At 38.4% G+C, this 15,623-nt stretch overlaps 1 protein-coding gene across 3 annotated transcripts; it reads right to left on the bottom strand.

The window, feature by feature from the left end:
* Positions 1-2,844: 2,844 nt before the first annotated feature.
* Positions 2,845-15,214, bottom strand: ZBTB18 (zinc finger and BTB domain containing 18). 3 transcript variants are annotated; one of them, XM_044292095.1, is made up of 3 exons: positions 14,739-15,214; positions 7,298-7,330; positions 2,845-6,073 (listed from the first exon to the last, which is right to left on the bottom strand). In XM_044292095.1, the coding sequence occupies exon 3, from the start codon at positions 6,057-6,059 to the stop codon at positions 4,494-4,496; it is 1,566 nt and encodes a 521-aa protein (XP_044148030.1). In that variant the 5' UTR covers positions 6,060-6,073; positions 7,298-7,330; positions 14,739-15,214; the 3' UTR covers positions 2,845-4,493. The 3 variants fall into 3 exon arrangements, with proteins under 3 accessions (XP_044148030.1, XP_044148032.1, XP_044148031.1); XM_044292097.1 differs by lacking the exon at positions 14,739-15,214 and adding an exon at positions 9,342-9,503; XM_044292096.1 differs by lacking the exon at positions 7,298-7,330.
* Positions 15,215-15,623: the final 409 nt, after the last annotated feature.

The following is a 15,623-nucleotide window of genomic DNA, read 5'->3' as shown; positions in this document are numbered from 1 at the left end:
TTGTATCAGAGTCGTACTGAATTTATTCATACCAAATCTGTACACAATGAATCGGCTCACACTGAATTGGTCCTTATTAGGCAACCAGTGCCACTTTGCCACAGTGATATCACTTGCTACATAGTGTCAGTTTATGTACGCACCTATCTGGCACTACCCTAGACCCATAGTCTTTAAAGGGATTCTGAGACCTTGTTTTAGCCTATAGAGCATGTCTGCAATATACTTGTCCCATATCTCTGTGTGCATTTATTTTGTTTAAAAATGATTTTATAGATATGTCAATGATCCTGGTTAGGAGCCCAAAGGGCTATACTAACCTTCTTGGAGCCCAGCACCGCCTGGGACTCCTAATCTCCTCCTTGCTCACAAAGCTAGATCGCCGTAATCTCGCAATGCGCGAGCTTGCGCAGTTCCTTCCCTGAGACTGATGCCAGCACAGGGAAGGAACACTATGCCGGCACTGCACATGCGCAAGCTCGCACATCGCGAGATTACGGCGATCTAACTTTGTGAGCAAGGAGCAGATTCGGAGGACGTAGGCGGTGCTGGGCTCCTTCACAGGGGGCGTGGCTGGGCTCCAAGAAGGTTGGTACAGCCCCTTGGGCTCCTTACCAGGCTCATTTACATATCTATCAAATCATTTTTTAAACAAAATAAAAGCACACACAGATATGGGACAGGTATATAGCGGACATGCTAGCGGCGATCTAGCCATGCATGTCCGCAGCTCTATAGGCTAATTACACCCAGGCAGCCCCCCTGATGTTAGCATCAGAGCATTTCATGCTCCGATGCACTCCCTTGACCTGCGCTGGATCACGCAGGGCAAGGGCTCTTTTATTTACAACAACACACTGCCATGGAGGCTTCCGCCCAGCAGTGTGTTTGGTGAAGTCACCGGCTCTCATGGATGGGCTTTAGTGTAGGCTAGGGCAGCGTTTTACAGGCTAGGGCAGCGCTAAAGGCCGCCCATCAGTGCAGTCGACATCACTGGGCCCACTGCTGGGCAGAAGCTTCTGCCTGGCAGCCCCATGGAGAGCCCGGTACTTCACAGATACTCCAGAAAATGCCTTTGCCCTGCACGATTTAGCGCAGGGCAAAGGAGAGCATTGGAGCATGAACTGCTCCAATGCTCAAGTCAGGGGGGCTGCCTGGGTGAAAATGGGGATATATCCGGGTTCTGCTCTAAACATGGACAACCCTTTTAAAAAGAAAAAACACAAGACCTTCCTGATATGTGAACAAAAAAACATATATATATGGCTTTTGGAAGGCAGGAAGAAAAAATAAAAAATAAATGAAAAAACAAAAAAGGGTTAATTATCTTTTTATGTCGGAAACCCCTTTAAAGAAATAATGACAGTTACAGCAGAGGAAGGCCCTTTTTTAGCGTATAAATACATTTAAAATAAAATAAAATAAATGACAAGCAAAATAATTCTAGAAATAGAAAAAGTGATTCCACAGATGAAAAAAAGAAAGGAAGCAGTAACAAAAGTAATTAAATCATTTCTTCTTATTGATATAAGTAATGCATTATGATAGATGTATATTTATCTCCTTTGTTTATTATTATTACCAATGCACAGAAATCCTCTATGAGACTGACAACTATCAAATGTAAGCATTTATTGGAAACATTAGGCAGGTTTTAAATGAACAGTTATTCTTGAGGTATTTAATCCGGAATGTGTGTGGAATGGGGTATGTGAACTCTTCATATGATGAGGCAAGATTTCATTCTGTAAATATATTATAGGGTGTTAACAGTAAATGTCATTATTGATGCCACAATGTACAATACTTTGATGCTTTTTGTAGTAATATGTACTATAAAACATTACATTATTTTATATATGGTATCATAGTCCCAATTTTTTGTTTTGAACAAAATGGTCCGCATATCCAGTGTGATTTTTCAAGTAAAATGGGATAGCATTTGGGCTCCTCTTAGTGTTTAAAGGGGGAGGTAAATGTGTAGTTTACTTTTCTGCAGAATATGTTGTGGATATATATTATAATTTATCTATAAACATATTATCAAGATTTTTTATTATCAATGTTTTTTTATGAAAATCTTTTACCTTACTCTTATAGTCTGACTGTTTTAAAATCTAAAGTTAACCAAAGCAGATTTAAGAAAATTTATAAAGATGCACAATATTTATAGCTATGCTAATGCAGTGATCCTGAGGCTCATATATCAACAAAAATTATTTTCAATCCATACTAATATCCAATCAGTGACATAAATTCTGATATTGTTAATCCAATTTTGTGTATTTTTAATCCATTTTGAGTAAATTTTGGCTTTCTTATTAAATGTTTCTTTTGTTTCCTATACTGTACTGAAAATGTCCAGTGTAAAGTTATACAATTAAAACTACAATTCTGCCTGCACCATGGCAAATTTGTCCATACAAAATGTGTCTATCCAAAACTATAAATACCATAACAGCATTAATGCGTGGGAGTTTTCTAATATGTCTCAAAACCCTACTCGCTGGTGTATTACTGCAGTATATATATATATGTTTATATTAGTGTTTGTGTTTCTGCTATTACCCTGTTTTGTGAGAATACACACCTTACATCAATCAGTAAACTCAGAATTCCATAATAAATTCATAAAGCTCAAGCCTACAGACTGGACCCTACACAGACTATTCAGAGTCACAGTTCCTCTAGAAACTAATTTGCATTATACTAACAGACCATACAAAATAAAAATAAAATGGAGACATTTTGGCAAAACATTCTAAACACCTGAAATGTATGATATTTACAAATCTGTAAAGGATGAGTAAGTGAAACAATACAAAAACATCACACTCATTAATTTATGTGTTTTATTGAAATTTCACACTGCTTGAAAGATATCAAACACCTATACGAAGTACAAAATTAAAACAATATAATAAATTACTCACACCTTTTCTGGAAAAAAATACAATGATTGTCAGGGCTAGACAGAAGTCTAATTATTAAATAAAAGTATTTCACAAATCACAAATTGTAAAATGCTAAATAAAGCAAAATAAATTGCCAATACACTGACAATGATTGTCTCATCTTAAATAAATTTACCATTCTTAAATAACAGTTAAAAAAAAGTACACACATCGGTCCACTAAATTGTCTTTTATCCTCTGAAAAAGATGCAGCATATAATGGAAACATGCCTCATTTAGCAACAGTACATTTCAGTTTGCATCTTACATAAATAGCAATAAAACCTAAAAAATAAATAAATTCTTTGAGTTTTTGCAACAGATCTGTAGTTTTTTTTTTTTTTTTTTTTTACCACAGTACACATAAGTATGTGTAAGTTTAGAAAAAATCATCCTAGGAGTTCTTAGATAAAGAGGCAAAACACTGTTTTTATAGAACCCAAATTATACTTGTATTCTGTCATTCATTGCTTTGTCTTAAATCAAACAGTAGTTAAAATATTATTTATACTTTTTAATTTACGAAACATAGTGAAGTGCCATTCTTTTAATATTATTCTGTTAGAATGTACATTTGAATATACTTATTAATTATTGCATCTGTAAAGGTGTGTAAACAGGTATATTTTTCAGGGAACAAATAAAGGCTAAAATTAAATCTAATAAGAAAAACAGCTAGAAAATACATACACACTTTTTGTTTTGAGAACATAAAAATTCAATTTTAACAGCATATTTCTTTCAGATAAAATTATGTTCAAATAAGTTATCCTGCAAGTAAATAATGATAGAAATATTCATGCGGCTCTTGTTTAAACAGAAAACAGAATTAAACTAAAAGTAGCATTAAAATTATTTGACAACACCATGTGAATTTACGTTACACAAAAATGGTACATTATAAAGCCAGTTTGAACACTTAACTACCTTCACAATCCTTCTATTTATTCCGAATTATTTTTTCACAAACTCACGATTTACCGTATTTTACCATTACTGATAATGACGATTAAAAAAATAATGTTCAATATAAAGCCCTACATTAAAGGGAAGCATATGCCCTATTGTTTAATAAATGAGGAGGTGCAGGATACGCCCAGTTTATACAAAAACCTAAAAAGTCCCTTTCCCACTGAAACCATTTATACATTATATGAAAATCAAATAATGTCATTAGACAGTTCCCAATGTTAATTGACTTAGCATATATCACCCAAACCTCCTCCTTACAAAACTATATAAAATAAATTAATTTTAATACAACATTCAGTGTAAAGACTCATGATGTATCAAACTGATAAAGTGCAACACTAATATCCAACAACTAAATTTTTAGTTAAGCAATTGATTTTTCATTACATATTCTAAGATGCCATGGCTCGATACAGGATTGCATTAACAAAATCTAGATTTATCTTTAAATTAAAAAAAACTTGTGTAAAGGGATATTTAACATCTTGTTAAACATACTGACAGTGCATATGTATACTTGTATACATAACTCTAAACCTTGTATGCATGAATGAACCTACATTGCATTTATTTCCAAAGTTCTTGAGAGCTATCTTCTAAAGTCCAGTCTCTAACCCCAGGCAAGTTCAATGCTTCACTTTTAACAGATAAAGAGTTTACAAGTTCACAGTGAAATTTTCTGATATGCCTGTATAGGTCTCCAGACTGTGTAAACCTTCTCTCACACCACTTACAAGCATGTGGTTTCTCCCGTGTATGAACGACGGCATGCCGACTCAGGTTGTGAGAGTACTGGAAACTTTTTCCACACTGAGTACAAGTGAAAGGCTTCTCTCCAGAATGAGTCCTCTCATGACGTTTTAGCGTGTACATACAGGAAAAAGTCTTACCACAAAGAGAGCAGGTAGGGACATGGACATCATTAGTGGCTTTACTTCGTATACCATCCTGTTCCCGAAAGTGTGTACTTAAGTGAATTTGGAGTATATGTGGACTTGGAAAAACTTTGTTGCAAAGTGGACACATAAAGATCTGCCCGGCAGGATTAAGCATGTTTGAAACAAAAGGAAGAAGACTTGTGTCCATGTTACTTTCTATCTGAACTCGCTCATTATCAGGAGTTATCATTTCATCATCACTTGCTTTTTCATCATGATCCAACTCTCTCAAGATGGAATCATCTCGTACAGGACCTAAGTGGATGGACTCATAATGTGTCCTTATATCATTACTTATGCCTTCTTTCACTGTACTTTGTTCCATATCATATTCAGTAGTATCTATATCATTTTCATCGCAAGAGGCTTCTTTTTCTACTTTCACATGAACTAAATTATTTCTCAGTGTCTCTGATGAAGAGAAGTAGGAGGTGCTCATTTGTTCAACTCCTGACAAACTAGATTTAACAGAAAGGTCCAGGACACAGTCTGAATCTGCTGTATCCCTTATGGAAGCTTTCAACCTCCCAGATAAGGAGCCAGCTGAGCTTGAAGGGCTAGGTGCTGTTTTTACAGTGGTTGTGCGAGTTTCACCTTCAGTGCTAGGTTGAGTAAGGCTGGTTGAATCAGAGGATAACCTCAACCACATGTTTTCAGAGTCAGAAGTCAAATCACCTCGACTAGGAAGAATGTTCAACTTTTCAGCATCACCATCTTCATCATCACTAGGTAGATCACCTGCCATGTGGCTGCTACCATCTGAGAGGCTTTCTACTTTATCTGAACAACTTGAATAGTCTTCCTCTTTTTTTGTACTGTCTGCTTCTGTTGTAGCTTTTTCTTTCAGTTTCTTTTTACAGACTTTCACAATGTCGTACATGTGGAGATAACTGGCAGCTGCAAGTACATCTTCAACAGGCAGATCTTTAAACTGGAGTTTCCCTTCATACATGAATTCAAGCAGGAGAGCAAAGGCTGGAGCTGTAACAATGTCACTGTTCAAGTTAACAATGTCTCTTTTGTCAAGCTGATCCTTGTAAAAGAGGTGGAAATACATGCTGCATGAAGCCAGTACAGCTCTGTGTGCTCGGAAATGGGCATCTCCTACCAGAACAGTGCAATCACACAGAAATCCTTGATCTCTCTGCTCACTCAAACACTGCAGCAAATGTCTGCTATGTTCTGGAAAATCCATAATGTCTTCATAACCTAAACAGAAATTTTGTATTAGAAGTAGTAACACGATTCTCATTGGAAGTACAATTTAATAGATCTTTATCACAGAATCAATGTTTTTAATTGTAGAACTGCTAGTTTAAATGAATAAGCTTTTATAAGAAACAAGCTTAACGGATAGGGATAGACAGATACTTTATGCTTCACTAATGGACATGCCCTTCACAATATTTCAGGCCAGAGAACAAAAAAATAAATAAAAATTTTACATTTTTAAAGCAAAACTGATTTTAACTATATAATAACGCAACAGATTAAATGGATTTTAATCTTAAACATTGTGCACATTTCAGTCCGTCCATGCTGCGCAATAAGTCTAGGAAGCAAGTAAACTAGTATGTAAAGAGAAAATTATGAAGGTAGATAGTGCCAGCACAAAATTCTATGAAATAAAATACTTTCAGTAACCAAAATTGATTTACAATAAAATAGCCTTACATTATCTTTACAAAACAAAAGAATGCAAAGATTAACAAATACAATCACTTTAAGTGCACTGAAACCCACATCAATCCTAATCCTTAAGAGGGCTAAAAATAAAGATTTGAGGGCAGCTCACAAGGTAGCTGTGATCAAATTAGTAGGCTGAAAGGACAGAGGGACGAAGAAGGAAGCTTATAAACATCTGATCCAGCTGACGGTGGCCATATGGCAGCTGCTGCCCAGATAAAGAGATTAAGAATAGAGGAGTGCGATTACAGCTGTCTGGCCAATTCAAGCAGCTCAAATCTACAAGTTCCAAATTAGTTTGCTAGTACATAAACAAGTACTGGGAATACATGCAAAACCTACAATATATGACAATGACAGGTAGATGCAGAAAAATTAAAAACAACAAATAGAAAACTAAAGGCAGGTGAAATTGTAATATTAATAGTGAAAAGGGCACAAATCAAACAGACTGCAACCTTAATTCAGGCCTGATGTTTTTTCCCAGTGCTTTCAGATTGCCAGATACTTTAAAATGAAAATAAAATATTTTGGAGCTTATTGTGATTTAAGGCTGTAACAAGAAGATGATGAACATCCATGTCATGTTCCACAAGAAACTAATAAAACCTGCACTGCGCTTTCTAAACCATAGTGAAAGGTTTTTAACCACTTCAACACAATAGCAAAGAAGGAGCAATATATCACAAAATCATTAATAATGTTATAAATAATCTAACACAGCAGATTTCCAAGAGATGCACTTACCAAAGGAAAATGCTTAAGATGAAATAAGTCACACTAAAAATAATGAAAAAGCAGAAAACATGTTAATCAATATACAACTGCATCTACTGCAAGTCCTACCTTTTTTATACATAGACCTGATGATGTACTCCACTCTCAAGTGCCGTATGCGGTTGTATATTGATCGACTCAAGAAATAAATAAATAAAAAAAATGAAGGGGAAAAAAAAAAAAAAAACAGACTGACAAACAGATGCAAAGTGGAGAGGATGTTAGGGAGGAATAAGATACCTTTTCCCCACACAGCTCTGCACACACTAACTCCCTGGCTGTGTGTTAGAATAAAAGGCTGAGGGATGGCAAGCTGTCAGCTGCTCTGACATCATGTTCAGATGGAAATGCTACCTCCAGCTGTGCTCCTTTTAATGCCATATGCTGCTCCTCTACACTCCTGCCACCAGCTTTTTCTTAGGAGAACTTTTTTCTTCAGTTTGTATAAACAAAAACTTCAAAGTTTCCTCTTCTCTAAACTTTCTTCACATACCAACTTAACATATGGACTATTATAATTATGGAATTTTCTAACAACTTCACACCATTTTGATGATTTTATGTATTGAAGGTATGAACTCCTACAATATGCAGCTTAAAAATATTGTGTGTGTGTGTGATTATATATATATATATATATATATATAGTTAGTGTGTATGTAAAATAAGCAATGCTAAATTACATTTTCTTGTTTTGCATTTATTCTTACAAAATCATTGATGGTAAGGAAAAAACTAACTTGTTATCCTAGTAATATGGCATTATTAATTTCTATTTTTTATTCTCAATTTCAAATACAATTTCCTTAAGTATGGGTAGTTATTATTACAATTTTACAGCGTGCTCTTGGCAAACATACGCACAAAAAGATCAAGATCTTCCTGCAAGTGGCTGATGAAATAACACTGCAATATCACAGTGAACATACAGGTTTCTATTCTGTCTATGCACCTCACATCTGTGAGTGTCAGATAAACACTAAACATTAGGTAGTGAGAAAGTAGCTGGAATAGCTGAATTGTTTTACCAGCCTTTGTAAAATATGCGTCAACAATTTCACATGCTTAATATCACACCAAACAATATTTATTCATAAGTCATTTGATTACTCTTTGAGCTTTTTTATAGCTAGTGAGTATAAAGGTGTAAATTAGGGATTGATCGATTATCGGAAGTCCCGATATTATCAGTCGATATTCAGGATTTTGTACATTATTGGTATCGGCATCTAACCTTGCCGATATACCGATAATGAGTATAAAGCGAATACTAGTGAGCGCTTCCATTATTGAAGCGCGCACTAGTATGCATCGGGTGCCGGGAGCGGGGAAGAAGCGCAGCAAGCACTTCCGATACTCACCCTCCCTGGTCTTCTTTGATGGGGCCCGTGCTGCGCTGTCCTGACCCCGTACAGCGTCAGGACGTAGTGCACGCACTATGACCTGACGCTGTCAGTTGACAGTGCAGCGCGAGCCGGAGAACACAGGGAAGCGAGACACCGGACCCGGAGATGAAGAGGAGCCGCGGAGCAGGAGAGGTGAGGAGTTTTTTTCATTTATTCATTTGAGGTGTCATAGGGGTTAATAAAGGTCTGATCTGAGGTCTGATAGGGGTTAATAAAGTCAGTGAGGGGAGGATGGTGTGGAAATTGGGATTTGGCTCTAGAATATTATAAATATAAATTGACTACCAACTAAGGGCTTTATTAATTTATAATTTACATTTATAATATACTAGTGCCAAATGCAAATTTCCACCACCTCAGTGACTACCAACTAATATAATATATATTATGAGATATAAAATATCGGTATAAATTATCGGCTATTGGCCTGAAAGTTCAGATTATTGGTATCGGCTCTAAATAAATAAAAAAATAATAATAATGAAAAAAAAATTCAATATTGGTCGATCCCTAGTGTAAATAAAACATTTTTAAGATATTATCTCAAACAGTTTCACTTAAAAGGCACATTTCAGACAACGGGTTGGATGGAATAGTGGGGCTCTTACCCTAATTGCAGGCTCTATTCCAATTGGACTACTGTCCCTCTGTACCTTTTCCCAAACGCACTCATTTTTTCAATATGCCAAAAGTTAGCATCACTGATCTTGGAGCTAGCAACCCCATAGTCTCTAGGACACAGTACACTGCCAAGTCAACTGAAGCACTAACATCATAGCCTGGAAGGTACAAGCTTGCAGTTAACACAATGCACACAACACTCACAAGGGCACTGTGGCCCCTTTGTTCTAGTGAATGGTAGAGATCTCAGCATTACCAATTGTAATACTTGACAGATATAAGACACATAAGATACATTCTGCACATATGTCCCCAAAACTTTCTATAGATGAAAGATGTTTCTTAAAAGTTTTTTGGGGGGGTTAAAAATAGGTAACTTGATATTTTATCTTTACAAGTTTATTAACCCTGTTAATGGCTGCACAAAATAAAATAAAAAATAAACTAAATTGTGAGAAATAAGGGAATCCGTAAAATCCTTTACTATCAAGTACATTGTACATATTGTGGCTGAACTTATTACCCTATGTTCACATGTGTGTACAGATCTGATGGGGATCTGCCCACTACATGGAGGATGTTTTGTTTTGCTGGCAAGCGACTGGATCCTCGTTGGACCCCATTGTAGTTAAAGGGGATCAGTTCCTGGCATTATTCTGCTACGCCAGATATAATGAACTCTGGCAGGCTGCCCCTCTGGTGGAACAACCTGCTGGATTTCTGAATACAGACATGAATGTACCCTATGAAGATATCAACTTTGGCCATGGCAGCATCAGATAAAAAGATTTAAAAATAACAGAAGGTACTGTTGCATGATCATGCATTGATGCAACCACCAGTTAACCAAGCTATTGAAAAATACTCTGGCATGATTTAACATGCTCAAATGTGTGGATACATATGAATAATATGGGCACAGGACTGAACACACAATTCAGTGCACACTGTCACTGTACGTGGCATTAGGCCAACAGTACAGAAATTGCTCCAACTTGATCAACCTCTTCTCACAATGAAATGACCTTGACATTTTGCTGAATGCTGTGGGTCAAGCTCCAGTAGCTGTTCTTATAGACAGGCAATCATTTAATAACGAGGTCTACCAATTCCACCAGAAGGGGGCGTTCTTTCTGGAGCAGGGATTCCTAAACTTTGGCATTCCAGGTGTTCTGAAACTCCCAGAATCCTCCTTTCTACTTCTATAGGCGTTACAAGAACAGCTGAGTAAGTGTACATGCTTGGAGTTGTAGTTTCACAGCAGCTGGAGTGCCAAAGGTTGCTGATCCCTGTGCTTTGATTCAAAGAGGGGGTCATCCTCTATGAAGTAAATATGCCCTAACAAGGCACCTGTAACATAAATGTCTGAGTGTTCACGTATGGAAAAAATTCCACTAGGGAAATAGCTTGCAAATACACAGCAAAACCTTTGTGTTTAACGGTCCGATTTTGCAATGGACTTGGCCACTGATGCTTTGGACTACAACTACTAAAAAATACAAAGAAAAAGCACGTGGTCGATTTGGAATTCCCCAGCTTGCCTACAATTGTCTGCCTTTGTAAATCACCATTCATTTGGCAGAGAATGTCCAGTGATTTTATACTGGAAATCTGCAAGAAATACAAAACATCAGGGGCCATAATTATGGTATGGTTTAGGATGCAGAAGTGCACATGGTTCAATGTTATAGCGCTGGGTAACCCTCACTATGATGTGCTATACAAGCACTGCACTTCATTGGACAATGACAGGTTCCCGGTCACAGTTGTTTGATAGACTACACCAAGCTTCTCGTAGACAGCAGCATTACAGAATATCAGAAAGCTACTCTGATGGTTTCATGGTGGGACTTGCACAGCATGTACTGTATGTTCCTTTGGTATATTTGTTGCCGAAATGTCAGCAACTGAAAATATGTTCTGTACATTTTTCATTATTTCTGTAACAAGCACATGGATTCCTGCAAACGTGATCTATGAATGGGACAGATGAAAGCTAAGCAGCACTACAGAGTCCAGCAATTGGAAAAAATATATCTACCTTTAATAGGTGACGTGGTGCTCGCAGATAGAGATCCCAACATAAGGGTCCCGACCTGTAACAGGTATACGCAGAAATCCGCAGCTGTCATGCTGCTGATTTGAAATAAACAATTTATATTTTTGCACAAATGGAAGAGTGCTGCAGATTTCTGCGCATACCTATGAATGGGACAGTCAGAGAAATTTCAGATCAGCATAGCCACAAAAGTACCACCATAAATAATAAGAGAGGCCAGGAACAAGCATGGATAAAAGTGAAATGGCCATCACTTTATCATCCCCATTAGTGTTGAGCGAATCAACCTTCAGATCCAAAGTACATTTTCTCAAAACTTTGTTTGAATGCTGGACAGAGATTTGTCTCCGTACAGCATTCAAATGGATGGACTCCATAATTTCAACTCGCCGGAGCCCCTACATTTTAACGCTGTATGGAGACAAATCTCTGTACAGCATTAAAATGAAGTTTGGACTTCAGATCTTGGATCCGAGAGTCATTTTGCTCATCCCTACTCCCCATGTTCAGCTTGTAGAATTGTTATACAACTTAGGCTACTTTCACACTTGCGGCAGTATGATCCGGCGGGCAGTTCCATCGTCGGAACTGGCCGCTGGATCCGCCGCTGACTGAAAGCATTTGTGAGACGGATCCGGATCCGTCTCACAAATGCATTGCAAGGACGGATCCGTCTCTCCGCTTGTCATGCGGACCGACGGATCCGTCTTGTACATTTTTTCACATTTTAACCGATCTGCGCATGCCGGAACGACAGATCCGGTATTCTGAATGCCGGATCCGGCGTTCAGGCATGTCTTCAGGTTTTTTTCGCCGGAGAGAAAACCGTAGCATGCTGCGGTTTTCTCTTTTGCCTGATCAGTCAAAACGACTGGACTGAAGACATCCTGATGCCTCCTGAACGGATTACTCTCCATTCAGAATGCATGGGGATATGCCTGATCAGTTCTTTTCCGGTATAGAGCCCCTGTGACGGAACTCAGCGCCGGAAAAGAAAACCACTAGTGTGAAAGTACCCTTACTACACATGAAGTTCAATAAATAGAATAAGCACAGAGTGGTGATTGCCGCAGATAATCTCTTTCTTACCTGACCATAAATTATAAACTGTAAAAATATAAATTAGACAAATCTCAAATCTGTCTTATTTGCCAAAAACTGATCTGATGTATAAAAAATAAAAAAATCTGTCAACCTCAGTAATTGTAGCATGGAAACAGCATCTTAAAATATGTCTGAATGGTCAACTCAGACCAATTTAATCAATCAATGCTGGTGTAGGCCTACTGTATAGACACAGGTAAAACACTGCTGATACCCTAACAACAATCTATATGTTAAACCATTTAATGCTTACAATTTGGTGGGAATCTGGGACAAAATTCCAAATGGTGTGGAATTGGGAAAAAAGAAAAAACCTGCAATTCCGCCATAGTTTTATGGGTTTTGTTTTTACGGTATTTCCTATGCAGTAAAACTGACCTGTTACCGTCATTGTCCGGCTCAGTACAATTACAACGATTTCACATTTATATGTTTTTTAGTTTTAATACTTAATACTGTAAAAGGTTTTTGTTTTGTTTTTTTCTTTGCCATAATCTGACCACCATAACTTTTTTTTATTTTCAAGTCTACGGAGCTGTGTGAGGGTTCTTTTTTGTGGGATGATCTGTAGTTATTATTGATACCAAGTGGAAGTGTGCATGACATTTTGGTAGGTTATTATTCAATGTTTTTTTTCCATTATGGCGTTATCCGTATGGCATAAATATTTTTATTTTATTTAAATAGTTCAGGTATTTTGGGACTTATACATGTACGGCAGTGGTCAGGAAGGAGTTAACGCAACTGTCCAGTTCAGGGCTCAAAGATTATGTGCATGAAAGGATCTACAAGGAATAATATATATATATTTGCTATATATTAAAGGGTACCTGTCATCACCTTTATGCTGCCCATACTAACAGCAGCATAAAGTAGAGACAGGCGAGTTGATTTCAGTGGTCTGTCATTTATAAGTTGAAAGTAAGTGGTTGCCGAGAACCAACCTCACAATCATTGCAGACTGGTCCTGGAAAAGAGTCCCGGCCACCTGAGAAGAGTCCTGGTTAGTGATGAGCGAACTTCTGTTTTAAGTTCGGCGTCTAAAGTTCGGCTTCCGGTTAGCGGAGAATGCCGATATGGATTCCGAATTCCGTTGTGGTCCGTGGTAGCGGAAACAATATTCGGCCATTATTGATTCCGCTACCACGGACCACAACGGTATTCGGAATCCATATCAGGATTCTCCGCTAACCGGAAGCCGAACTTTAGACGCCGAACTTAAACCAGAAGTTCGCTCATCACTAGTCCTGGTTATTCACAAATCCTGCTCTCCTGCTGATGACAGAAGACTGTCAACCTAGTTTTCTCCATAGGAGAGAACTGCCAATCATCAGCAGATAGACGAGGAGAGCAGGAGATTATAATAACCAGGACTCTTCTCAAGTAGATGTGACTCTTCAAAGCCTGGGCTGCAGTGATTATGATGCTGGTTCTCAGCAACCATTTACTTGTAGCTCATTAGTGACACACCGCTGAAATCAGCATTTCTGTCACTAATTTATGCTGCCCTCAGTGAGGTCAGCATAAAGTAGATGACAGGTTCCCTTTAAAGCCTCTTTTACATGAAACACATTGATTGTATCAGGATCTGTTCAGGAAAAAAAAACTGATGGTTTTGCAGACAAGTTTAGTTGGTTTTATTTGTGACGGTGTTCAGCGATTCCGTTTTTTTTTCCACACAGATGCAGTTTTGTTGCGTTTTGAACGCGTGTGAAGAAAAACTGAAGAACACTATATCTACTGGCCACCACCAGTGAAAAATGTATTGTATCTAGATGCCTTCTGTTTTTCACACAAACCCCATTCACATTAATGGAGCCAGAGAGGAGTGAAAAATGCACAATAAACAACGTGCTGCGATTTTTCCTAAACACAGAAATGATGCATAAAAAAACGAAGCTACCATTTTTTTTTTTTTTTTGAGAAGATTATATTCCTGTTCAAACTGACTAGATTGCTATGTACTGTCCAGTCAGGAGCAGTCTGTGATGGCGCTCTTTACAAATAGGTAACGCAAACTATATAAAAGAGGGGGGAAATATATTAAAGACCTTTTGGGATACAAACAAGAAGCGCAAATATTGTAAAAATAAAATATTATTTTATATATATATATATATATATATATATATATATATATATATATATATACACATACATACATACATACACACACACACACACACACACACACACACAAAGCCTATGTAAAAGAACATACCTTATCTGACACCAAGTCTTGGGGAGAACACTAATGGGCAGTCAGGCACACTACTCTCTCTGCAAGCTCAGCCCAATGGAAGGGGTAGCAGGGTGAAATCATGGCATGGTGTGAGGTCACCTGCCAGCTTGCAGCAGTTATGGAACTCGTCGTGAAGACCTGTCCCCTCTTCCCATGTTTTGTAGGAAGAATGAGTCAGCCGCAGGAGCAGTTCGTCCTTGACCCTACCCGGGACACAGTGAAGCCGCCCTCCATTACCCGTGCCTCTGCCGGCCACTGCTCCTCCAGTGACCGCCGCTGCTGCTCTTCGCTCCCTCGCTGCCGACGTCCTCAGCGCTCTACTAGTACAGTCTCTCCAGCGCACAGAGCCGGGGCGGCACTCAGCGCACACATCAGCCTGGCGCCTTAGTAAGCAGGCCAGGTGCCAGGAAAGGTGGCCACCAAGGCGAACAGGAAAGGATGGCAGAGTCTGGGAAAACATAGCACGCCTGCGCGAGAGTTCAGGGGGTAGAGGCGGGGAATTGTCGGCGCAGTTCTCCAGTGTGTCTGCCGCCGCCGGTCTGTGTCCCTGTCTGCAGTACTTCTTGGCTACTTCAAGGGGGTTGTGCAGTCATTTCCATATTTGTAGTAGATGAGAGAACGTTAGTCCCGACTGCGGCTTCTCCAGGTGACTGTATGTTGGGACGAGGGACCATAACAGAACCGGTCCTGACACGCTAACCCCAGGCCACTTAGGTCACCTTAGAAGGGTTAGAGGAGCAGAAGAACTAAAGTAATGGAAGTGCCAGCTTTAGCACATTGCTCATAGAGAAGAGTCTCCAATGCAGATGTGATCATGCCTTTAGGCTGTGCTCACACCACTGTGGTGCCAGCGTACTTATGTTG

This window comes from Bufo gargarizans, chromosome 4 (genome assembly GCF_014858855.1).
Source record: "Bufo gargarizans isolate SCDJY-AF-19 chromosome 4, ASM1485885v1, whole genome shotgun sequence".
In the NCBI taxonomy this organism is placed as follows: Eukaryota; Metazoa; Chordata; class Amphibia; order Anura; family Bufonidae; genus Bufo; species Bufo gargarizans.
This window is presented reverse-complemented; position numbering and strand designations above follow the sequence as displayed.

Bases quoted from the DNA above. Each gene is read 5' to 3' on its own strand.
- ZBTB18 (XM_044292095.1), bottom strand. From the start codon at position 6,059: ATGGATTTTCCAGAACATAGCAGACATTTGCTGCAGTGTTTGAGTGAG.